A 22,562-nucleotide genomic window follows, 5' to 3' on the forward strand; every position below is an offset into this window, starting at 1 on the left:
ATTAGTTTTGTGTTGGCCAAACACCCATTAATTTATTTGGCAGAGATTGATAATATCTTCTAACTGAAAAAAAGGACTTCAAGGCAGGAATTACTTTTAATGCCACGAAAGCATAATTAAACGGTTAATACCATTTAAGGGTTATCAAATAACACCAAATCTATCCGAGTTTCACCTCGAAATATCACAGCCCACACATCTAACAATGTACAGAGTACATCACCCGTTATAGCTATATGCCCATCGCTATGATAATCCAAAAAGCGCAATTGTTGTACATACATAATAGGCTAACCAGAAACTAGGGGACGGACATATGTCCAATTCAATCAGGTTGATACCTATCCCGCGCACGCTGTATCCTCCTCGCCCGCGAAACGGAGCTATATCCATCGTGAGTATCCCTGGTATAAACCCTATTACCAGTTAAGCCAGTTTTCTTCGAAATCCTTCCAGGACACGACCGTCTACGGTCACGGTTCCGGGAAGTAAAAGACGGTGCCAACGAGGACGAAGAACGGGAGCTTGAATGTATATATCTCCCTGCATCTCCAGGCGTTTCCACCTCTGCACGCGGCAAGGAGACTCGCTCGTCCCCCACCGCAGGCTCCTCATCATACTGTACCGCCCGATCCCAATCTGTCAACAAATTATACGGACTCCGCAACCACGCCTGCAACTCATGCAGGAACAAACGCGCGTGATCGCGTCCGATAAATTCCTGCAACAACTCCTCCGCCTGTCCACCACTCCCCTTCATGTCCACTGTGCGCAATATTGCAATGATGTATTCAAGCAGGAATTCAGCGTTGTTGCTGATGCGCCCGCCACTATTATCTGCGGCTGTTGAGTTACCATCTCCCTCAGTACTGTGCGGGTTCAAGAAGGCGAAAACCCGCAGTTCGCGACGGATCCACGTGCGCGCCCGTGAGACGAGGTCTGTGTCGTGATTGAAATGCTGGGGTGTAAGCTCGCGGTATTGAGAGAGGCGGTTAGAGCCTACTCGTCGTGAGTAGAGTTGGTGGCGATATATGTGCCGTCGTCGGATGATTGGGTCATCTGAGGCTGGGGGTTCAGGTTGCAGTTGGTCTCGGCGTGGGCGGCGGCGAAATCTTCTTGGATGGAAACGTGCTGCAGTTCCAGCAGCTGAATCTGGATGTCTAACTGTGGGTGGTGATTGCGGAGCAGGAACGTAATAGATTTTTGGGCCTGAGGGGAGATCAGATTCTAGTCCATATTTGACCCTCGAGACGACAGCTTGGCCTATGTATCACAGTTAGTTATCAGTACCAAGGGAGGAGAATAAATCTTCACATACACAATGGGCAAAATGGGCGTTGTTCCAGCCAGCTCAGAAGGCATAGAAAGTCGAAACTACCATGTTCACAGGGGAGCGCGATGGCACCCTCCGTAACCTGGTCGAGGCAGATCACGCAGGGGTTAAGATTGACATCATTGCAGCCGGATTGACTCTCAACCACCTCGTCTAGCGTTTTGCGGAGGATTGTCTGCTGCAAATCGACATCGTGTGCCATGGGAGGGAATTACTTCTGCTGTTTGATGTTGATATCCTGATGGATGTCTCTTTGATCGGATGGTTCGTTCAACTACTAGATGCGACGGAAGAATAGATAGTCCGTGGTCGGGATAACTTCCTATTTCAGGACTAGTACTGAAGTCACTGGGAACTAGTCCCAGATAGGAAGGTATGCCGAGGTAACATCTTTGACGTTCAACAAATCGCCCAATGAGGAAATAATCTTTGTCCGTCCATCAATTGAAACCATCGCAACGTCAACCATCTCAAAGTCAAAAGCGCACACCCGCTATAGCACGGTTGAGGGGCCTCCTCTCTGGTGGCACACCCTCGCTTCCTAACCCTCTTCTGCACTATGCCGTGTGATGCTTAAGTGTGCAAGAGTTGTTGTTTCATCACGGATCGCAAGGCACTCGACTATGGCTGTTCCATTGGTGAATGGGCCCTTGCACAGCGAGGGCCGAAAATCTACATATACCACCACTGCGCTCAAACGATGGTCATGTCACAATAGCGGAGAGCTACCTGGTGAATTTGACCTACTGATCCTATCCTGGTTTTGTTTTCTAATGGATCATAAAGCTAATAGCCCACTTTCACAGCTGTCCTGCAGATTAAAACTATCCATGTCTACGATTTTGATAATACCTGTATGAGCTCCGCCTCCCCACCAATGATTGCGAATCCAGAAACTAAAGTTTTCTCAGTGTTTTCGAGCCCTCTCCCTAACCCCCAATTATGGAATGGGCCAACGATTGGCTTCCTTTCTACCTACGAGTGCTTTGCAAATGGAGGATGGTGGCATGATCCCAACATTCTTGCTGCAACGGGACAGGGAATTGAGGCAGAAGAGCCCGTGGGTTGGAAAGGGTGGTGGAATGAGCAAATAGTATAGCACCACGGCATCTCATCTATACGGCTGAACGAACCTACTGACACTTTTCAAAGGTACAATTGGTGGAACTCAGCATGAAACAGAAAGATGCGTTGACGGTTCTGCTCACTGGTCGGGCAGAGGGCCCGTTCGAAAGCATCATCAAACGGATGGTGAAAAGCAGAAACTTGGTCTTTGATCTGGTTTGCCTGAAACCAGAAGTCGGCCCGAATAGCCAGCGGTTTTCAACCACAATGAACTTTAAGCAGACTTTTCTCGAAGATCTGGTGTTTACCTACAAAAACGCCGAAGAAATCCGCGTGTATGAAGATCGGATTAAACAGTAAGGCGGGCCCTTGTGTATCTCATGAGCCAATTCTCACATCCTTATTTTTATAGCGTAAAAGGATTCCGCGAGTATTTTGAAAAGTTGAACCGGTTTTTACAATCTAACCCGCATCCTCAGCCACGGAAACCCATCCACGCTGAGGTTATCCAAGTTGCGGAGGGTGCCACTTTCCTTTCCCCTGTCACTGAAGCTGCTGAGATTCAGCGGATGATCAACTCGCACAATCAGGCTCTTGCATCGACTTCAGGCAATATCACCAAATCGCCATACGGGAGATTGAGAATAAAACGCACAGTTTTCTTTACGGGATACCTCCTATCCAATACAGACTCATCCCGCATCATCAATTACATCCTAAACCCCTTGATACCACCCAGTCTTTCCGATTCAAACGACATCAAGTTTATGGCCAACTCCATTCTCATTTCCCCGCGTCCGGTGTCCAAGTCCATACTCGGCAGGGTAGGTGGTATCGGGAAGACACTCAGATGGCGAATCACCGACACAGGAGTGTACGAGAATAAACTCTGGGCCGCCAGAGTAACGCCCGTTGTGGAATCGGAAGTCATATATACCGAAAGCCCAGAACCGATCTTGGTCCTCGCGATGCGCAAGGGCGTACGACCTGCCGACGCCAGCCGGATTCGCAACTGGCAGCCAGTCATAGGTGATAATGCGCTCGTCTTCGACACAACCGTCGGCCAAAAGATGGCGCTAAAAATCGAAGAGGAGATCTCTGAGGACGGTGAATGGGATACTATACCGCCCTACAAGAACAACAAGCGTAAAATCGCCCAGCAGATCGCTATGCGTGAGGATGAAGATGTGCCTCTTCCCCGGTTCATGCGGGAAAATAACAACAACAATAACACTAGTAATAATCGGGAACGCGACCCTCCTCGCAATTACGGAACAAATACCCATGCGACCACGAATCAGGAATACCCCTCCTATCACAACCGGAACAATAACCCCGTCTACCCACGCTACCACGGCGACAGCGGAGGCGGAGGCCCAAGCGGAGGTGGTGGCGGAGGTGGAAGTAGATACTATGACAGTGAGGGCCCCCCCCGACGTGGTGGTGGGGCTGGCGGAGGCAGCGGCGGTGGTGGCCCCGGTGCCAACTATCGAGGAAGTCGTGGACGTGGGCGTGGAGGACGAGGGCGAGGGCGTGGCCGTGGTGGTGGCGGTGGTGGTGCTGGCACGGGAGGTGGTGGGCCCTCGGGGTCTCACCAATATCGGTCGTTGGATGATCATGTAGGTGGTGGTGGAGGCTATGACGGGACGGGGGCAGGGACGGGTGATGAGAGGAGGTTTGGAGGGGGTGGGGGTCCTGTTATGAATTATTGATCACTTCTCTCTTTTTTTCAAGTTCATCGATGTACATAATTTTCCTTTCAGATTTTTACCTGTTTTATTTTAAACATTTAATGGATATATGCCTGATCCATTTTACTTCATTTGCTCTACTTCCCTTCTACTTCATTTCCTAAGCTCGGGTGTTCTATGTTTCTTCTTTCTCCTTCATCTTCTTGTCTTGCGTTGTGTCTCCTACCTCATTTTATTTATTTCAATTAGTGTGGCCTCTACAGAGTTTATAATCAACGTTTGCATTTCCATTAAGAAAGCAGTTCTCCACAAACACGGTACAAATCTACAATACACTTCCCCGGGCTTTTTGTCAAAATTTCAACTGCGATTGAACGGATGGTATCAATGGCGAGTAAGAAAAATCGACAGCATCCAGGGGTTGAGGTTGAGAAAATCTCACACCCCTTTCAACAAAGCTGGATATTTGTTCCAATCATTCATGAGCTGAAAAGAGTGCAGTGGGGTAAAAAAGAAATAAAAGGAACAACTAGCTCAACACTTTCTGCATTCACTGCGTATTCTTAGTATATACAGGATAAAAGATCCCAGTCTATAAGTATCAGAACATGCAAAGCCGATAAATTGAAGAACCCCAATAAAATGCTCGTGAGAAGGGTGAATGGGGAGAGGAGGAATGGGGGATATCAAGCAGAAAGAGAAGTAAATCAATAAAACATTATACAGTACATGCATGTATTATATGGATATCCCAGGGCTTCCAAGCTCTTTCCATTCAGTACCTAATATATCAATTCAATTGATTGTTCGTCAGATGCGTTCAGCTCCATATCCATATCCCATTTCGTGATCGTATTCTCATGCTTCTTGTTGTGAGAATCGTTGTCGTATATCAGTTCCCCCCATTTATATCCATATCAATCTTACCTTTTAAGATAGAAACAAGAAAAAGAAAAAAAAAAACCCAATCCCCAACAGAAGAAATGAATAAAATCCAATAGAGTCACAAAATTAACCCAGAAGAAAACCCTCAACCATCCGTCAACTTCTCCAAAAGACTCATACTCAAAATCATCACCAACAACCCAACCGTCACAATAATCAGCAATGCAAACCCAAACCACCCCAATATCATCGCCGATGTCCCCACCCCACTCCTCACCACCCCATTGCCTAGATCCTGCGCTATCGTGCTCGCTGCCACAGATGCCGTATGCTGCCATAGCACTGACACCAGGACGAACACGGACGAGATGAAGATCAGCGCTAATGCTATTTGCGACACGAACCGGGAGGGGAAGGGCTTGACTTCGCGATCCGAGCCGTCTTCGGTGATCTCTTCGTGCCAGCCGGGGAAAGTGGCGAGGAGAATGAAGCAGATGAAGGCGAGGATTATGGCGACGATTCTGATTGGTCATATATCACGACAGCATGTGAATAAAATGTTCGAGAAGAGGGGAAAGGAGGATGGGGTTGGGAGCTCGTACATTAAATATGGAAAAACAACCGCATCCTTAAACGTCGCAGCAACCCATACGAGATTCAGCGGATCGTCCTCGGACTGCAACATGTCCGCCAGCGCCGTAGCATTTTGATTACACATGAATGCACCGCCGGTGGGCTGGATACATATTCCGTAGTAGCCCACGCGGACTTCCAGCTGTGCGCCACCGACGATGTTCGTCATGGCTGTGTTGATGCCTGGGGAGACGATGGCAGGGTCGAAGACCGGTGTATATTTTTCGTAGAAGAGGGATATTAGGAAGATTGTTGGGATTTGCGGGGAAGAAGATGAGCAGCCTGCTAGTAGGAGGGCTGTCAAGGGGGGGAATGGTTAGCAGTTTTCTGCGCATAGGTATTGGCCGAGGGGATTGACTTACATAGTAATATTATAGCCAGGGCAATGAATATCATCAGGAGATGGTGGTAGCCGATTAGAGGAATAAACCCTATGGATTGGTAGAGGCAGTCAGCATGTCGTTGTTCATCTGTACGGGCTTTCCAAAGGACTCAATGGAGCACATTCCCCTTCCTCCCTCCTCCTCCCCCTCCCGGGTCCACATGGATCCCAATATCATATATCATCAATAGAAAGGGGGGTTATCACTCACTCATAAATCCCGACTCAAAATTCATCTGAGGCATCCTGACAGAGCTCTCTTTCCAGTCCAAGACACCGGATCGACACGCAACTTCAAAAGAAAAAAGTCAAGAGGAAAAGAAGAAGAAGAAGAAGAAGAAGAAGAAGAAGAAGAAAAAGAAAACCGAAACCAACCAAACCCAAACAACCCTTTTCCTTTGACCCAGCAACAAGCGGAGCGTAGTGTCCCCCCGCGTGTGTGTCTTTTTCTCTTTAGCGGGGAACTCCTATGCCTTCTGTTCCAACTTCCTTGGCAGCAGCAGCACTTGAGCAGCAGAGGCAAGGGGCAGATTGACAGCTAGTCGTCGCAGCACCCTCTTCTGTATATATATATGTATATGTATATGTATATGTATATACAACAGCAGCCCGGCCAAGGTTCGATGTCGCCTTCACTTCTCGAGACCTCAATCCGTCTTCCGTAATGTATCGACAAGCAGGGCCGTGGGGCGCCTGCTGTTCGTGAAAGGCGCCGTTTTCCCTCTTTCTGTAACCTTTGAGATACCTTGTCAGAGGCAGTGGACGATGAGATGGCTGCAGTGGTAGTTCTTGGGTCAGGGCAAGAGGGTAGATGGGATGTATGAATGTAGGCAGAGGTGTAGGGATAGGGAGGGAGGGAGGGAAGGAGGTAATGTGAATGGATGTAGATATATATGTAGGTATTGTAGTGTAGTGTAGTGCAGTGTAGTGTAGCTCAACGATATGACTCTGCACTCAATCTGAATGTATGCATGTATAGCATGAGTATTGAGTAAACGAGCGAGATGAGATAGTATCTTCAACCGGGTAAATGCCGTATGTTCCCCGTTGTCGAGAAGCGCTATGGAGGACAGAGAGTGTAGGAGGAACGGAGCAGAGGGGAGAAGGGAAGAGAGGCAGTATCTCGGGTAAGGCGAGGAATAGATCGGTATCACGACGACGCAATATTCATGGTGGCTGGAGCAATCACACGGGTCGACAAAGTAGTGTAAGTATGAGTGCGAAAAAGAAAACAGAAAGAGAGGTAAAAGAGGTTGGGAGAGTAACAACTTATCCAACCAAGCATATCGCCTGAATATCCCCGGACTTCCGCTGGCTGTCAAATTGTGGCTGGGCCAACCAAACTTTGTTTACTCCTGCGCGTTGCCGAGGCAACAAGGGGCTGAACCCTAAAACGTGGGGCTGGGCGGGAACTAGGCCCAATGCAGAAAGATGTTTACCCTGGACGTCATCGTCGTCGTTTGGTGCAACGGGCTATCACTCACTCACTTGGTTGGCGTAAGAACATTTCGACATAGATCGCAGTTAAAACTTGTCATCTAGATGATCGCCCAAATCAGCCCTCTATACCTTATCTCACGAAAAGAAGAAGGGAACAGCGCAGTGTATAAATATACATATATATATATATATATATATTTATCCTGACTCGGTAAACCCTAACTAACCATCAATAAACTAAAACCTACTGCGTACACCATCTATTCCGCATCTCACCTTGTCTACCACCCCCCACCCGTTTCCTCCCGACTTGTACATGTACCTAACCCAATCATCCTACCCATACCTCCCAAAAAGCAAGTGGAGAAAATGTAAAAACTACCAACGCCACACCACGTTCATCTTTCAAAAAGATAAATCACTTTTGAAACTTTCGCAAACAGACCCATTTCACCACTCACCTACCAGCCGTGAACATAAAGCGCTTAAAGTCCGCATCAACAGCGACAGCAGCTGGAACAGCAGCTGGAACAGCAGCATCCCCCTCCCCCTTTTCTTCCTCTTCCCCTACCTTTCCCACATCATTCCGCAACAAATCCAAATCCACCACCTCCTCCCCCTCCCCCTCCTCTTCTTCACTGTCTGGCACAATAAAATCCTCACTCCCCCTCCCTCCCTCTCTCATATTCAACACAGGGAAACATGGTCCCTCAGTTCCCGCCATAAACTTCTTCGTGGGCAATGACACAGGCCGAAGTCGCGACGGCGTATCATCACTGACAAAACCAACCTCCTCCTCTGCTTCTTCTCTCCTCGTCTTTTCCTCCCCATCTTCCCCACCATCATCAAACCCATCTGCATCATGCACCAACTGCCTCGACCTCAAACACTCCATCGACCTAGACCGATGCAACGCAGCCTGCCTCAGGCGCTGCAAGGGCGTCATCCGCGCCAGATCCCGCGCACGGCCCCGCTGCTGTTGCTGCTGCTGCTGCTGCTGGAGTATCGCACTGGGGCTCTCTAAGATAGGCGCCTTTTTTCTTGCAATATCATGCACCCGTTTGCTTTCAGCAGCCTGGTTCACGGCTTGCGCCTTCGATTCGACGAACGCAAATCTATCAAGTAACTTCGAGGTCCTCGTCGTCTTTGCCTTGCTTGCGTCGTCGTCATCGTAGTCGTATTCAAGCGGCTCGATGAACAATTTGGAATCAGCCTCACCCTCACTACCAGGTGAAACCCCCATCATCGCCTGCGTCAACCCAGTCGTGGCTGCAGCACTATTGTCTTCTTCTTCTGCTTCTTCTTCCACCGTCACACTCTCCTGGGTATCCCCAGTATCCCGCTTCACATCCACATCGCCTCTCGCTACCGTACTCGGAGACAAACCCATTTCACAACCCGGAGTCCCACCATCCAAACCCACCTCATCCGGAAGCTGCACCATGATATCTTCCACAATCTCATCCGAAAACACACCAAAATCAGACATCCTAGCCTTCTTAACCCTCCCCTTCTCCCGACCACTAATACCAATGCTAGCCGTCGGACTGCTTTTGGCCCCCACAGCACCTGCAGCAAAGAACCGACTTCGTTCCCCATCAGGAGTCCCTAGCACAGCAGCAGCAGCAGCCACCTCCTCGTCGGTATCCGAACACAGGCGCTGCCGCTTAACAGGCTGGAACTTCGACACGGTTGAAGCGCTGGCGAGGAACCTCTCCCTCTCGCTGCTCTGTGGTGTTTCGTATACCCGCCTGGAAAGCGCAGGAGCAGAGGCAGGAGCTGAAGTTGAAGTGGAAGTGGAAGTGGAAATAGAGAAAGAAGCAGGAGATGATGAAGCGAAAGAATCCATTCTGCGACCACTAACCCTCGCCGGTGCGGAGCTAGCCACCCACGACCGCTGCGTATTCGCATCTAAAAGGCGTTGTTGACTAGGTGAGGGCGTAAGGCTGTTCGGGTCCAATTCACCCAGGGGAACGCGTTTTGGCGTGAAATATTCATTTATAGATGCTCCAGGTTTCTTAGACCCCACCGACGCCGGCATGGTCTGGCGTCGAACCAACCTCGATCGCTCCGGGTACGACGGTCGTAGAACTATAGCTTCCTTCGTCCTGGGGTCCAGATCCCCGCAGGCGATCCCGATAGCCGTATCTGGATCTATATCCGCACCAACAAATGGCATACTTTCCAGCGTCATGTTGCCTGAGAGCGGGGACAATGTAACCAGCCTCCTAGCGACGGGGCAGAACACCAACTGATGCAAGAAGGTAAATTCAGCCCGTTTAAAATCCTCCAGGTACTGCGGGGGCACCCGACTACCCCCCTCAAACTGAATCATCTTCATAGTCTTTTCGACAGTTTTATACTTCCTTATATTTCGATACGCCGTCTTCAGCCCCATCCTCGGCAGGTTATCCAGATAGTCACAACCGGAGAGAATGCACATAGCCCTAAACTCTGCATCCGTCCACCCAATCAAGCTAATATCCTGACAAGCCGTAAAATCACTTCGATTAATCTCCACACAATCGCCATGCTTATCAAGCTTAGACAACAATCTCTTCGCGCCAAAGACAAGCATGTCCGAATCTTCCGATATGATCCCGTCAATGATCCCCTGGCGCTCGAGGTAGACGAGCTGTGCATCCGCCTCGTAAGGTGCAACGATATACTGCACCTTCACCCTTTTCAGCTCCTCGATCATCAGCCGGGCCATGTAAGGTGTGACGTCGATGGCCTTCTGCAGCTCCTGCTGGGCCTCGAATATGCGGCCTGCATGGAATAGTTCTAGGCCGAGCCTTTTGCTCTCTTCGCGCCGTTTGGCTCTGGAGGATTCGGTGCCTGCTTTGCTGGGGAGGTTGTCACCGTCGAAGACTAGGTAAGGGTTTATGCCGAAGTGGAGGAGCATGCGGACGCGGTTCATGGCGAAGTCGACGTATCTGTACTTGGGTTATAAGGAAATGTTAGATACGTGACGAATTGGCCATCCATGTTGATCAGTGGGCTGTTAAATAGCTGTAGGCGGGCAGGTAGTTTACTTGTGTATAAGGGGGAAGGGCTGACCTGGTATTATGCTTGTCGAGAGCGAGGTCGATGGCGCACGCGACTGTTCCTCGATGGAGCCAGCCATAGGCGTCGACGCCTAGGGTCTGGCCTTTAAATTTGCGCAGGTTACATGGTTTCTGGATGGATTTGAGGAGGCCGTGGAGTCCTATATAGAAAGTCAAAAGGAAGTAACATGATAGGTGAGTAATAATATTTGTTATATATATATATATATATATATACAATAAGGGAACAACACACCCGCAATCCCCATTCTGTAACCCTCGCTCTATGTACTTCCCGGGCAGATCTCGATATCGGATAGAACAGATGCAAACCCGCAATCTGCAATCCGCAATCCGCACTCCGTTTTCGTTTTCTCGCAAGGAAACTCTCTAACCAAGTATAGCTTCTTTCTTTCTGCCTGTCTATGTCTCTAATCCAACAAGGGCCGAGTGGTACAGTCCAAGACGAGCAAAAATGACGACGGGGAAGAAAGAATGAAAGCACAGGCGGGCGGAATGGGATGGGAGTTGTGTTTGGATCTGGCTGCTCTGTCCCGTCCCGTCCAGTTGCTGTGGGAAGTTGTTGACTTGAACAATCAGAAAACACACTCAAAATATACAAGTTACGCGCCGCGGAAGACGCGATTGAGGGACATTGCACGGACCAGCTGGATATATGATATTGCCGGGCGGCGGAAAGAGGGCGTCACGTGGGTAACTATTTATCTTGCAACAGGCGAGAATTTTTCTTTCCGATTTCTGTTTTCTTTCATTGATCTTTGGTTTTGGTAATGTTCAGTTGGCAGCTGGCAGTTGAGGAACTTGAGTAAATAACTTGAAGGAACTTGAGCTGCTCTTGTCGATTAGACGGTTGAAATAATTTTATTCATATTTGCCGATTCCTATGCGTCTCCCTGCTCCCAAGCATATCTGTGTATGGCCTTGATCATCTATCATTTAAGCACGAGAGGAAAATTCATAATTTAAAAAGTCGGTGAAAGAGAGTCGATTGTTTAACATCTAGGGAACAGACAGGAACACAGTATTATTCTTCTACAAGTGCCAAATTTACACCAGGAACTGTTTGTATAAAAGAAAAACGCAAGGGAAAACGATGCCTAGAAACCTCAATAAAGTGCAGAAGCAGATCTCCAAGAAGAGGGGGAAGCTTGATGCACTGCATGAGAACAGTCGGGATGCAAAGCGCCTGCGAAGAGCCGGGGGAAGAGAGGATAAATTGGCCAAGGCTGCGGCGGCGACGATGCGGGGGAGGCAGACCTTCGGTATGGTATACTTCCACAGGGAGGACATCTACATGTATACACATACATTGTTTATGTTGATGGACAACGAGGATATGGGCTAATTACGAACTGCGCTCTCTGTTTTCCGTGAACAGTGGACAGAATCCGTTTCTTCCAGGAAAGCATAACAGATCCACCCGCTCCCTTCTCGGATGAGGATATACTCCGGTTGATTACAAGGTGCGTATCGTCACAGAACTAACCCCCTCCTCTCTCCCTTTGAAACCAATTCATCCATCCATCCATCCATCCATCCATCCTAACCCAAAAACCCAAAATCCAGATTCATCGGCCGCAACCAACCAGAGCTCGATCAGCTGGCACAAGACCGACGGCCGGGCCGGCCACCAGTCAAGCGCGAGGAAGTGCTCCGGGAGAAAATGGATGCAGAGAGCAAGGAGTTCGAGAGCGGCTTTTGGATGCCGGACATGGGCGATGGGGAGAATCTCAAAAAGCTGGCGGCGTGGAACAGGGAGTGGTCGTCTATGAGCACGTTGGGATTTATTAGGGTTGCGAGGGACGGGGGACGGCAGAGGTCTATATTTCCGCCGAAGGGGCTTTCGTGATATTTCGGCTTTTGGGCTTTTGGGCTTTCTTTTCTTTGTCAGTTTGCTGCTGGGGCCAAGTTAATCTCTATAGCATTCAGTGGTTGATTTGCGAATTGCTAATGAAGAAACGAGAAACGAGAAAGAAATGGGAGAACGGACGTCAGAAATTGCCTATTTGGGAAGTTGGCGTCAGACTTCCCGGCCGCCCGCATTTTCAGTTTTTCCGAGTTCCGCCAACCAAAAAAAAAAAAAAAAAAGAAAAAAAAAAAAATCAGAACTGTGTCAAAAGCTTCCGTCAGTTATAAAACCAATTGGTTGGAACAGCCAGCATCAAAAATAGTCAACCAACAACCTCTCCTTCAAACCTCCCCCCTTTCCACCAGCCCCATAATGTTCACCCTCCGTGTCTTCACCCGTGTTGTTCCGCGCACCCTATGCAGCAGACCCCTTACCGTAGCTGCCAGATCCACAAGAACCAGCCCCAAGCTCTCCATCCTTCAGCCATGGATCCTCCGTGTTCCCCGACCTTCCTACCCAGCTGCTACGTTCTCTACTACCACTCCAAGATGGGAACCTGCAGGGCAAAGTGAGTGAGAGCTGAGATTATCCCCAATGATACAACCCGATCCCCTCTGTATAGGCTTTCGCGGAATAAATTGACTTGGCTGGCTAACTGTTGATATCACTAGCTGATGTGGAACTTGCGGCTAAGCTGCAGGAGGAGATCAAGTATGAAGCGAGTAATTCAAACGTTGAGACGCCGCCGGATTCTATTCAGTATTTCCTTGAGAATAGTCCCTTTGAGGTATGTTTGCCGGCACCCTAGCTTGGTTTGGCAAGAAGATAGAGAAAGAGAAATAAATATGGATCTGAAGCTGACATCCCGCCATAATCAGCTTTCCCACAAAGAAGGTGAAGATGAGGTCGTTCTCACAAGAACGTTCGGAGATGAAAAGTACGTTCAAAATATCCATACCCTTATTCTATCTCTCAATCCAAACCCCCAATACTGACAAAAACCCCAGAATCCGCGTTGCCTTCACCATCTCCGATATCCAAGACTTAAGCGAGAGCGACCCCACCATCACCGGCGAATCCGAAGAACTCGATACTCGCATCGACCAATTCCAACCCCGTGAGTCGCAAGTCCCCGTCGCCCATGAAGAGAAAGTCTCCTCCGCCGACGAAGAAGAAGCCGACCTCGCCGATGAAGAAGAGCAAGTCTCCAGCTATCCCGCCCGCGTCAGCGTCACCATCGAAAAGAAGGGCAAGGGCGCCGTTCAGATCGAAACCCTCGCCCAGGACGGCTACATCCACATTCAGAACGTGTCCTACTTCGCCAAGGCCGATTTGGCGAATGCAGCCAGCGCTGAAAAGGAGTGGACGCGCCAGAGCCTGTATAGCGGGCCGCCATTTGGGAATCTGGATGAGGATCTGCAGACGCTTATGGAGCAGTATCTGGAGGAGAGAGGGGTTGATGCGGCGCTTGCGCAGTTTGTGCCCGATTATATTGAGTTTAAGGAGCAGCAGGAGTATATTCGGTGGTTGAAAAGTATGTTTATCTACTTTTATTGAGATGTTTTTGTGTGATTTTTTCGTATGTTCTGTGTAATATACGATGGACACTTGGCTGACATTTCTTTTTTCCCTCTCGTGCAGACCTGAAGAGTTTCATCCAGGCATAGATGCGGTCATAGCTCTTTCCAGTCAACGCCCTGCTCCTTACTCGACCCTCCCCTCCTTTGTACGGCCACCGCATCTTTTTCCCCTCCTCACCCAAGCAGCAGGATCTCCTGCACTCTAATAATTCCATCTAGCTAACTCCATGTACCAGCCAATCAATCAATGAGACCATCCCCTGAACCATGCGTGCCCGTACACAAAAAAAATCACCTCTGTATTTCTCCTTTTGTACTGTGCTATGTGAGTGCTCTGGTATTTTGTAATTGTTGCTTTTCTCATTTTTTCACTCGCCGCTTTTATATTAAATAAATGAATCAAAGATAATTTTTTATTAACTTTTTTTTTTTTGAGATGTGCGGTATGGTATGGTGCATGGTAGTGGAGAAGAGGTTATATACGTGCATAGAATATGGGAATCTGGGCGAATGAACATGTGCATGCATGTAGATTGGTAAGACAAGGTTAATGCGGCAGAGTATACAGGACATACAGTCCGTGAAGAAAAAAGAGAGTAGATAACATTTTGAATTTTGCTTCATCCTCCAAGGTATAGAGAGATCTATACAGTGCAAAAAAGAACGCATGGAAAAAAAGGACAAAAATAGAGCAGTTAGTCACTCACGCAAGCATCAATTGAATAGTTATCGTATTGAGCTTGTGTCAAGTTCAGTCGTCATATGAGGAAATTTTACATACATGATCATCAGCTTGATAGCTCAAGCAGATTGTTATTTGCTCTGTTGCTCTGGCAGGTTGTTATGTATGCATGAATAAGATGTAAGAAACCAAGGACATCATTCATCCCCCCTTTTCCTCTTAAAAATAAAAAATAACCCATTAAACAAGACATCACTTCCAAAAACACCAAAACCCGAAAAACTCAACCTAGCCCAAAAAGCAAACTCACACCTCTCCATATCCGCCGCCACCCTCAAAACTCCATAGCACTCTCGTCCCCATCTTCATCCGCCCTCCCCCTCTTCTCCACCCCAGCCCTCTCCGCCTTGATCAACCCTGCCACAAACGAGCGGAAATAATCAATATATGGCTTCAAGCTTGTCTTCTCGTAATCCTGCAGCCGCCTCCCCTTCCCATCGACATCAGCCACACAAGACGGAACACCCCCTCCCACCCCATCAATCCCATCACCATTCACTTCTTCATCCTTCGCCACCGCACCCTCCCCCTTCCTCTTCCCCTCATCCCTATCCCACTCATTAATCTCCGCAATAAGTCGACTAACAGTAGGGACATCCAGCGGATCAAAATCCTCCACCCGCCTCACATCAATCGGCACACAAACCCTTCCCGTGCCCGGATGCACCACAAACGGGCTCTTGAGCAAATGTATAAGTTTCTTACTAACCTCCGCATCCAGGCGCGGATACGTATATTCCAGCGCAATATCCTGCTTCGCCTCCAGCAGCGCCTTGGTATCCAGTGCCTTCCCACCACCACCAACACCCCCCTTCCCCTTGCCATCCGGCCCGCGTGACCGAACAGACTTCGCCAACGCGTCAATGTCGTTCCATTTACTCGTGCTCGAGCGACCCGGTGCGGAGTCCCATTTCTTCCGCAGCGCGTCCACGAGGGGTTTATCAGGTAATAGGGAGAGGAGCTGCTCGGCCTGCACCGCGGAGCTGAACGTATCCTGATCGCCGAGGATCGTGGAGGCGAAGTACGGTTTCAAAATCTCCAAACTGCGTGCTACATGCGGATGCAGCGGGCGCTTGATATTAACTCTCTTCCCACTTTGGCTACCCCCACGAACAACCTCCAAATACCCCGCAATAGCCTTGCGGCGGTCATCAGACAAACTTCTGGCCTTGGCATCGCATACCCATGCATGCGCCCCTCGCCGACCCGAGTAGACCCAGAGAACATGCTCGAAGCCAAAATCCTCTCGGAGCGCGGTGTCGATGACCTTTATGGCCATTGTGACAAAGGACCAGCATTTGGAGCAGATGTTGGCCTTCGTGCAGCAGGTGCGGATGTCATCGTAGTCCGTCAGGTCGATGTCGAAGACGAGTTCTTTGGCGATGGGTTTGAAGGAGGAGGCTTTGCGGAGGGATTTGCGGTCGCGCGGGTTGGTGCTGTAGATTGGGCCGATTTCGAAGCGGGAGGGGTTTAGGTGGAGGATTTCTTTGCGGAGACTGTGTGTTTTGGGGGTTGGGAATGGGTTAGCATTTTTCTGGTTTTCTCTGAGGGAGCCATGTATTTTGTTTAGACTTGGTGAGGTTAGCGTACAGCTCTGCACTTGGAAATGATTGATAGCGTAAATACGCATCGTTCTGAAGAGTAAATGCGAACTCCCGATTCCCGAAATCCGCTGATGGCTTTACGCCGTGATTCAACCATTGAAAGTGATATCTGAACGGGAATAGGCGTAGGTAGAAGGCGTACATAGTTCCAGGGTCGACTCCTGTGGGACCCGGATCGGCAGATCTACAGAGACAAATATATTTATCAGCTTTCAAAACCTCCTGCCTCTACGGAAACAATAGGCGGGGAACCAGCATACTCAGGGGTCTCGAGAGAGCTCTCCACTTTGGCAGCCACATCATTAGTGGATGAGGGGAATTCCTCATCGTCAGAGTCATCGCCGTCGAATAGGTCTTCTAGCTTGACAGTCTCTGTGGGATTGGGTTTTGTGTCCTCCGCCTTTCGGGAAGCATCTGTGGCATTATCATCGGCATTGCCATTGGCATCACTGTTATCCTGCGCTGGTGGAGTGGCACTTGATGTCTCTGGCTCTGGGGCATCTGGCAGGATCTCATTGCCATCTTGGTCGGAATTCGACATGCTAACTGAGAGCTAGAGGGAAGGTAATATCGTGAGTTTGTATGTGGCTAGCTGCTCCGGTCTGAAGTATCAGAATATTTAAACATCTTTTTTTTAAACTTCACTCTGGGACATTGACGCGACAGGACGCGTAAAGTGATTACCTAATATCTTTATTTTCTGCCAATCAATGCGGTGAGGAGAAAGCAAACGGAGTATGCAGAGCCTGCGCTAGACCAATAAGGGCTTAGCCTCCATTCCAACCCAGCGAGGCAGCCGGAGATACGTTGATCCACTTCCTCTTTCAACCTCATTCATCGGTAGACTGAGATATCTACAACTATTCTATACAATTTGCTTTGATGTATGTAAGTTATCCCTTCTTCAATCCCGTCCGTCCTTTTATGCAATTGCCCGTGTGTTCTGTTTACTTTGCTGATTTGTCAACACAAGCTTGTCTCCAGCAGCCGACAGGTAGTTACTTCATGATCCTGACATGCCGCTAAACATCCATGGATAATAAGCGTCTTAATCGATCATGATCAGAACCCAGAACGGCACGGTGTTCTGCTTTCATTTCATTTTCCGTGCCCAGTGGGATACGGTCTCGGCTATTCCCGGAGTTGAATATACCGTGAAATTCAAAATGATCTCGGCCCTGTTCCCTGAGCTTGCGTCCTATTGTTCATTCTGGAGTTCTATTTATTTCCAGTCCCAGCAGGAGTACCTAGGTATCCCCGCCAAACCTGTGAGTATGCACTCGCACCAGTACTGCTACTAGCAGGACAAGGTGGGAGAAATGGCTGCAATGACTCCAAGCAACATCTTAGAGCTTTCAACCTCCAACTTCAAGGCCTGATATGTGATCGTTAAAGTTGCCCATATTGAGTCACAATGCTTAATTTCCGGTGCGACAGAAACGAAATTAAGGTAACTACACATGGGTTCTTCACTCCCTTGGAAACGCCATATGATCAACCCACTTTTTCCACCCACTCAGCATTTCAGACATCGGGACCAATTTGGTCCATCTTTGGAGCATTCGAAATATGTATTTAGAAGGGCGGAACAACCCCCGCTCTGGCACGGACCCGAGCTCTTCCTGTTCAATGTGAGCAGGGATACTAGGAAAAACGATGTAGCAAGCTTAATCTGTCAAATGTGGTCCAGCATTATGCGTGACTCAACAAAATTTTAATAAGCGAGCTCAGTTCGCTGAAATCAAATACTGCGCGGGATATCCGTCCTCGCAATGGGTCTTGGAGCTTGTTCCTCTCGCTGCGCAGAGCTCTCTACAGCTATTTGTGGTAGAATCACATCAAATCATTAATTCAATCAGGCCTAGCCAGGACATTCAAGCATTGGAATACACAACCTCTTTAGGTTTGCAAAATAACCACTCCAAGATTTCATCTGTATTTGCATTCAGAATATCCCACAATGTCCCGAACTTCAGTGGAAGTGATCACTACATCCGCCTGTGCCCAAACCATAACATTAAAGCCATCAACAGCATCAAAGGATCCGGGAGCATTAAAATTACCCACAGCAAAGCCCAACCGTCTCGGGGTGCTCGGTGAAGATCCTGAAAATCGAACCCAGGTGCAATTGCACCCATTGGCAGTGACGGACCCAGAAAATGTGTCAACAACTAAATCCCTTTCTAAATCGAAGTCGGCCGTGGTAGTTATCTCGGCGTCGAGCATGGTTTTCATGGTCAGTATATTGAACGGCATGTTAACTGTGGGCTTGCCAACAATGGCTCGCGAGACAAATTTGTCAGAGGGTCTGATGCTATGGTGAGAGACTGATCCTAGCCATACATAAATCTATAATTTCTGGCTTGCGATTCCTGCCGCTCTTTGCTGTTGTTGTTGCTGTTGCTGGTTGTGTTCTCCATGTTGATTGCATCTCCAAATCCAAGGCCTGCATCAGCATTCGGGCTTACATGCGGCTGCACGCTTTTGCTCTCCGGTTCTATTGGCGATCTAGTCGGCAGCCGTACAGTATACCTTACCGGCTCTTTCTTGCTTGCCGTCTTCACATTAGCCTGCGGTCTGGCGCAAACAGGCATTCAGCTAATCATGTTCCGCGCAATGTCCGGAATTGCCATGTCGCTCTGTCTCCCCACCGCCGTGAGCATTATTACTTCAGCGTTCCCAGTAGGTGGAGGGCGAAACATTGCCATCGCTTGCCTGGGCGCTGCTCAACCTGTGGGATTTTCCATAGGAATCGTTCTCGGAGGAGTCTTGGTTGGTTCCATTGGCTGGAGATATGGGTACTATATTTTTGCGGCTATTAACGTTCCTTTCTTCCTTGTTGCTCTCTGGGGTGTTCCTAAGGACCCGCGGAAAACCCATCCCCTTACGTGGGGACGTGTAACATCGGAAATCGACTGGGTAGGAAATATGCTCATAAGTACTTCTCTCGGAATGTTCTCCTACACCTTTGCGTAAGTAACGTCTCCATCACATCAAATAATCCACATCCCCTACATCCATGCATTAACATCCCACTTACAGCATAATGTCCACGGGCCCAAAATCCATCCTCCGCCCCGCAAACCTCTCAATCCTCACCCTCGCCCTCCTCTCCCTCACCACATTCATATACTGGATAATCCGCCAAGAATCCCAAAACCGCACTCCCCTAATCCCCCCCTCCCTCTTCCGCTCGACCCCAACAACCCCGCACCGTGCCCGCAACTTCTCTGCCGTCTGCATCTCCGTCTTCTTCACCTGGGCCATCTTCAACGCCCACCAGTACTTCACAACCCTCTATTTCCAGCGCCTCCAACACCTCTCCACCCTGCAAACATCCGCCCGCTTCGCCCCAATGATCCTCTCCGGCGCCCTCGCAAACATCCTCACAGGCCTCGTCGTCAGCCGCATCCGCGCCGATCTCCTGTGCTTCTCCGTCGCTATCGCTTCAGCAGTGGCTCCGCTTTTAATGGCCCTCGCGCATCCGTCATGGTCATACTGGAGCGCCGCCTTCGTGGCTACGGCTCTCATCCCTATATCGGCCGATACGCTCTTTACTGTGTCAAATCTTGTAATCACGTCGATATTCCCCCCGAAGACACATGGGTTGGCTGGTGGGGTGTTCAATACTATTTCACAGATTGGGATGTCCGTGGGCTTGGCGGTGACGGGTGTTATTTCTAGTACGGTGACTGAGCAGGAGAGTCGTGGTGGTGGCAGAAGCAGTGGGGAGAGCGCGAGTGATGATGGTCACGCGCTATTGAAGGGTTATCAGGCTACATACTGGGCATTGTTTGGGGCGAGTATTTTGACTGTTGGGCTGAGCTGGTGGGGATTACGGGGTATTGGGAAGGTTGGGCTTAAGAAGGATTGAGGATGGTGGATGATTATGTTGAAAACGGGTGGGATTTAAGGATATATAGACTTTGATGGTTTTAGGACAATTATCCTTCCCGATTTGAAAGACGTAGCACATAGATAGCTGGGTATAATGTCCTAAGGTGTTTAATTACAGGATCATACAGAAATATCACTTCAGTTTTCTTCGAAGATAGTATTCATCACTTCATTGCTAGTGTGCTAGGTCATCTTCTCTCACGGTGCGATCGCAAAAATAAAGATTGGGTATAAGGATAATTTAATATCATGCTTCGTCATATATACAATCATTCATGGAACAAAAACGCCAGTTTATACAAAGCTAGTTGATTAATGGGCTTCCACCGGTTTACTGCTAACCTGAGCGCTCTCCTTAGCTAAACCCTGTGGCTTCTCAGCGACCTGATTGTTCTGCGCCTGCTCATCTCTGATTTTCTTGAGCAAAGCTGGGTACTGCACAAAAACAAGGGGGATTAGCAATCCTAATACATATTACCTGGGACATTCAACAGAAGATCAAATCGACGAACAAATGGAACAGTGATGTAAAGGAATCCAGCCCTCTCAAACCAAAAATGAAAGGGAAAGAAACGACATACCCAGCGCTCTCCAACATCCGGATGACTCTTTATCCGATTCATCAGCGTCGCCTCACCGAGATGACCCCATTTCCCCTTCGAAAACGTGAATTCAATATCATCCTGGCGGATACCGTTGCGTTTGATGACCTCCTCGCGCAGCGCCTTGACATGCGCGGGTACATCCATGCTCTCGAACGTGGCATCGTAGCTTACGCCCTGGAAGAAGGGGACGCTGTAGCGAGCGCCACTTCCGCGGGCAGGGCTTAGGACGCGGTGGGTCGTGCTGCATGTGATGTTAGATATCTGAGGGGAAAGTATCCTTGATGTCATAGGGAAAATATATGCCCGTCCATATGACAACTAACTACCATCCCCTTCTCCCTCTTTTCCGTGGAGAGGTAATTGAGCAAAATGGAAAAAAAAGGGGGTAACAACTCACCTCTGACAAACACCCTGCGTCATAGCCTCCAACCCCTGCCCCATCGCCACAACAAGAGTCCCATCAATAGGCGGACAATCCACCCACTCTCCCCGATGATTCTGCACCTGCAGCCCCCGATGCTGACTCGCCTGCAACAAATAGCTCGTAAGCATACTATCCTTATGCGGACCGACACCCTGTCCCTCCCCCTCCTCCGCCGGAACCCCCAGCTCATCCAGATCCGGATACTTGACGATCTTCAACTTGTGCTGCTGCGTTTTATCGAAGAAGCGCTCGAAAGCATTGGCCGGCAGTCCGATGGCCTCCGCCACCAGCGAGATGAACTCCATGCTTATATCGCCCATCTTGGTCATATACTGTTCGTAGACGGGGCGAAAGTTGGGGAGGTAGGCCGATTCGGGCCATTGGTTGGGGGCTAGGAGGTTGTGGTAGAGAGGGGCGGAGGGGCCGGGGAGCGGGTGGGTTGTTGAGAGGTCTATCTGCTCGCGCCAGTCGGTTTTGAAGCGGGTTATTTCGTTCCCGAGGCGGGAGTAGCCTGTGTAGATTTGGTTAGAGGGATCAGATCAGTCTTTGCTTTGCTTTCTTTGGTGTTCTTTTTGTGCCCGGTGCACTGCGCTGGTGGGTTTGGGCTTGTCCCACTCCTTATAATCAACAGTCCGCAGGGGTATATAGATATATGCGCTCCGCATATTGAAGCTATATCATACCAAGAAAACTAGGCACATTCTTCATCTCAATCTCCAACTTTTTCTCATCAGGTAACTCAAAGAACTTCTTTCCTTCATCAATAACCTCTTGTATTAGCTTATCATCGATGCCTGTGTTCTTGATATATAGGAATCCAACTTCCAGTAGCGCATGTCGCAAGGAATCGAGGAAGGCCGGCTTTGTTGCGGGATTCCGCGCCTCAGCCAGATCGAGGATTGGGATGGAGTCGAACGACATTGTTTTTATATTGTATGCATATGTAGATATACGAACAAATGTAAGTGTAAGCTGTGTATATGTGTGTTGTGAATGTGTCTACTGCAGTAGTTGAATTGAATGAGGGGAAGTCGACTGTAACTAAGTATGACGACACATCCTCGGCGAAAATGATTCAAGTGGCTGTCGACTTCGCCGGGGCATCCAGGGAACGAAGCCGATGAGATGTGATCTAACTATTCCGTACATAAACTCTCGGAGCTAGAGCCGAGATTATTTCTGAACATATATTTAACCCCCTGCCTGTCCAGTACATGTCCAGTTCCTCCACCAACAAGAGCACTAGCTCGAGTTAGAGCACAGATTTCCAGCTGCCACAAGATATCAAAAACTTTCCACATACCGCTAGCTTGAATAAAGAAGTTCTAAATAACTGCCAAACGCCCTTGTGAATCCCAATAAGC

General features: G+C 49.0%; 8 protein-coding genes across 8 annotated transcripts; 4 read left to right on the plus strand and 4 right to left on the minus strand.

Moving 5' to 3' along the window:
• Positions 1 to 325: 325 nt before the first annotated feature.
• On the minus strand, positions 326 to 1,535 carry PADG_06510 (uncharacterized protein; the record flags this gene model as incomplete). Its single annotated transcript, XM_010763606.1, has 2 exons — positions 326 to 1,263; positions 1,319 to 1,535. 2 exons carry the CDS (start codon positions 1,533 to 1,535, stop codon positions 326 to 328), a joined length of 1,155 nt encoding a protein of 384 aa, XP_010761908.1.
• A 421-nt stretch (positions 1,536 to 1,956) lies between these two features.
• On the plus strand, positions 1,957 to 4,110 carry PADG_06511 (uncharacterized protein; the record flags this gene model as incomplete). The annotated part of the gene is made up of 5 exons (XM_010763479.1): positions 1,957 to 2,065; positions 2,140 to 2,187; positions 2,245 to 2,426; positions 2,486 to 2,754; positions 2,811 to 4,110. The coding sequence occupies 5 exons, from the start codon at positions 1,957 to 1,959 to the stop codon at positions 4,108 to 4,110; spliced, it is 1,908 nt and encodes a 635-aa protein (XP_010761781.1).
• Positions 4,111 to 5,119: 1,009 nt separating this feature from the next.
• Positions 5,120 to 10,745, minus strand: PADG_12138 (uncharacterized protein; the record flags this gene model as incomplete). Its single annotated transcript, XM_010763691.1, has 6 exons — positions 5,120 to 5,495; positions 5,577 to 5,904; positions 5,970 to 6,038; positions 7,895 to 10,365; positions 10,490 to 10,637; positions 10,733 to 10,745. The coding sequence occupies 6 exons, from the start codon at positions 10,743 to 10,745 to the stop codon at positions 5,120 to 5,122; spliced, it is 3,405 nt and encodes a 1,134-aa protein (XP_010761993.1).
• An 845-nt stretch (positions 10,746 to 11,590) lies between these two features.
• PADG_06514 (uncharacterized protein) lies at positions 11,591 to 12,346 on the plus strand (the record flags this gene model as incomplete). Its single annotated transcript, XM_010763607.1, has 3 exons — positions 11,591 to 11,759; positions 11,876 to 11,960; positions 12,064 to 12,346. The coding sequence occupies 3 exons, from the start codon at positions 11,591 to 11,593 to the stop codon at positions 12,344 to 12,346; spliced, it is 537 nt and encodes a 178-aa protein (XP_010761909.1).
• Positions 12,347 to 12,718: 372 nt separating this feature from the next.
• On the plus strand, positions 12,719 to 14,013 carry PADG_06515 (uncharacterized protein; the record flags this gene model as incomplete). Its single annotated transcript, XM_010763608.1, has 5 exons — positions 12,719 to 12,914; positions 13,018 to 13,133; positions 13,225 to 13,283; positions 13,354 to 13,880; positions 13,988 to 14,013. 5 exons carry the CDS (start codon positions 12,719 to 12,721, stop codon positions 14,011 to 14,013), a joined length of 924 nt encoding a protein of 307 aa, XP_010761910.1.
• A 929-nt stretch (positions 14,014 to 14,942) lies between these two features.
• On the minus strand, positions 14,943 to 16,813 carry PADG_06516 (DNA primase subunit PRI1; the record flags this gene model as incomplete). The annotated part of the gene is made up of 3 exons (XM_010763480.1): positions 14,943 to 16,164; positions 16,259 to 16,456; positions 16,533 to 16,813. 3 exons carry the CDS (start codon positions 16,811 to 16,813, stop codon positions 14,943 to 14,945), a joined length of 1,701 nt encoding a protein of 566 aa, XP_010761782.1.
• Positions 16,814 to 18,232: 1,419 nt separating this feature from the next.
• PADG_06517 (uncharacterized protein) lies at positions 18,233 to 20,146 on the plus strand (the record flags this gene model as incomplete). The annotated part of the gene is made up of 3 exons (XM_010763609.1): positions 18,233 to 18,591; positions 18,717 to 19,244; positions 19,315 to 20,146. The coding sequence occupies 3 exons, from the start codon at positions 18,233 to 18,235 to the stop codon at positions 20,144 to 20,146; spliced, it is 1,719 nt and encodes a 572-aa protein (XP_010761911.1).
• Positions 20,147 to 20,481: 335 nt separating this feature from the next.
• On the minus strand, positions 20,482 to 22,119 carry PADG_06518 (uncharacterized protein; the record flags this gene model as incomplete). Its single annotated transcript, XM_010763610.1, has 4 exons — positions 20,482 to 20,604; positions 20,751 to 21,015; positions 21,172 to 21,709; positions 21,882 to 22,119. 4 exons carry the CDS (start codon positions 22,117 to 22,119, stop codon positions 20,482 to 20,484), a joined length of 1,164 nt encoding a protein of 387 aa, XP_010761912.1.
• Between the last annotated feature and the right edge of the window lie 443 nt (positions 22,120 to 22,562).

This window comes from Paracoccidioides brasiliensis (assembly GCF_000150735.1).
Source record: "Paracoccidioides brasiliensis Pb18 unplaced genomic scaffold supercont2.8, whole genome shotgun sequence".
NCBI classification, from domain to species: domain Eukaryota; kingdom Fungi; phylum Ascomycota; class Eurotiomycetes; order Onygenales; family Ajellomycetaceae; genus Paracoccidioides; species Paracoccidioides brasiliensis.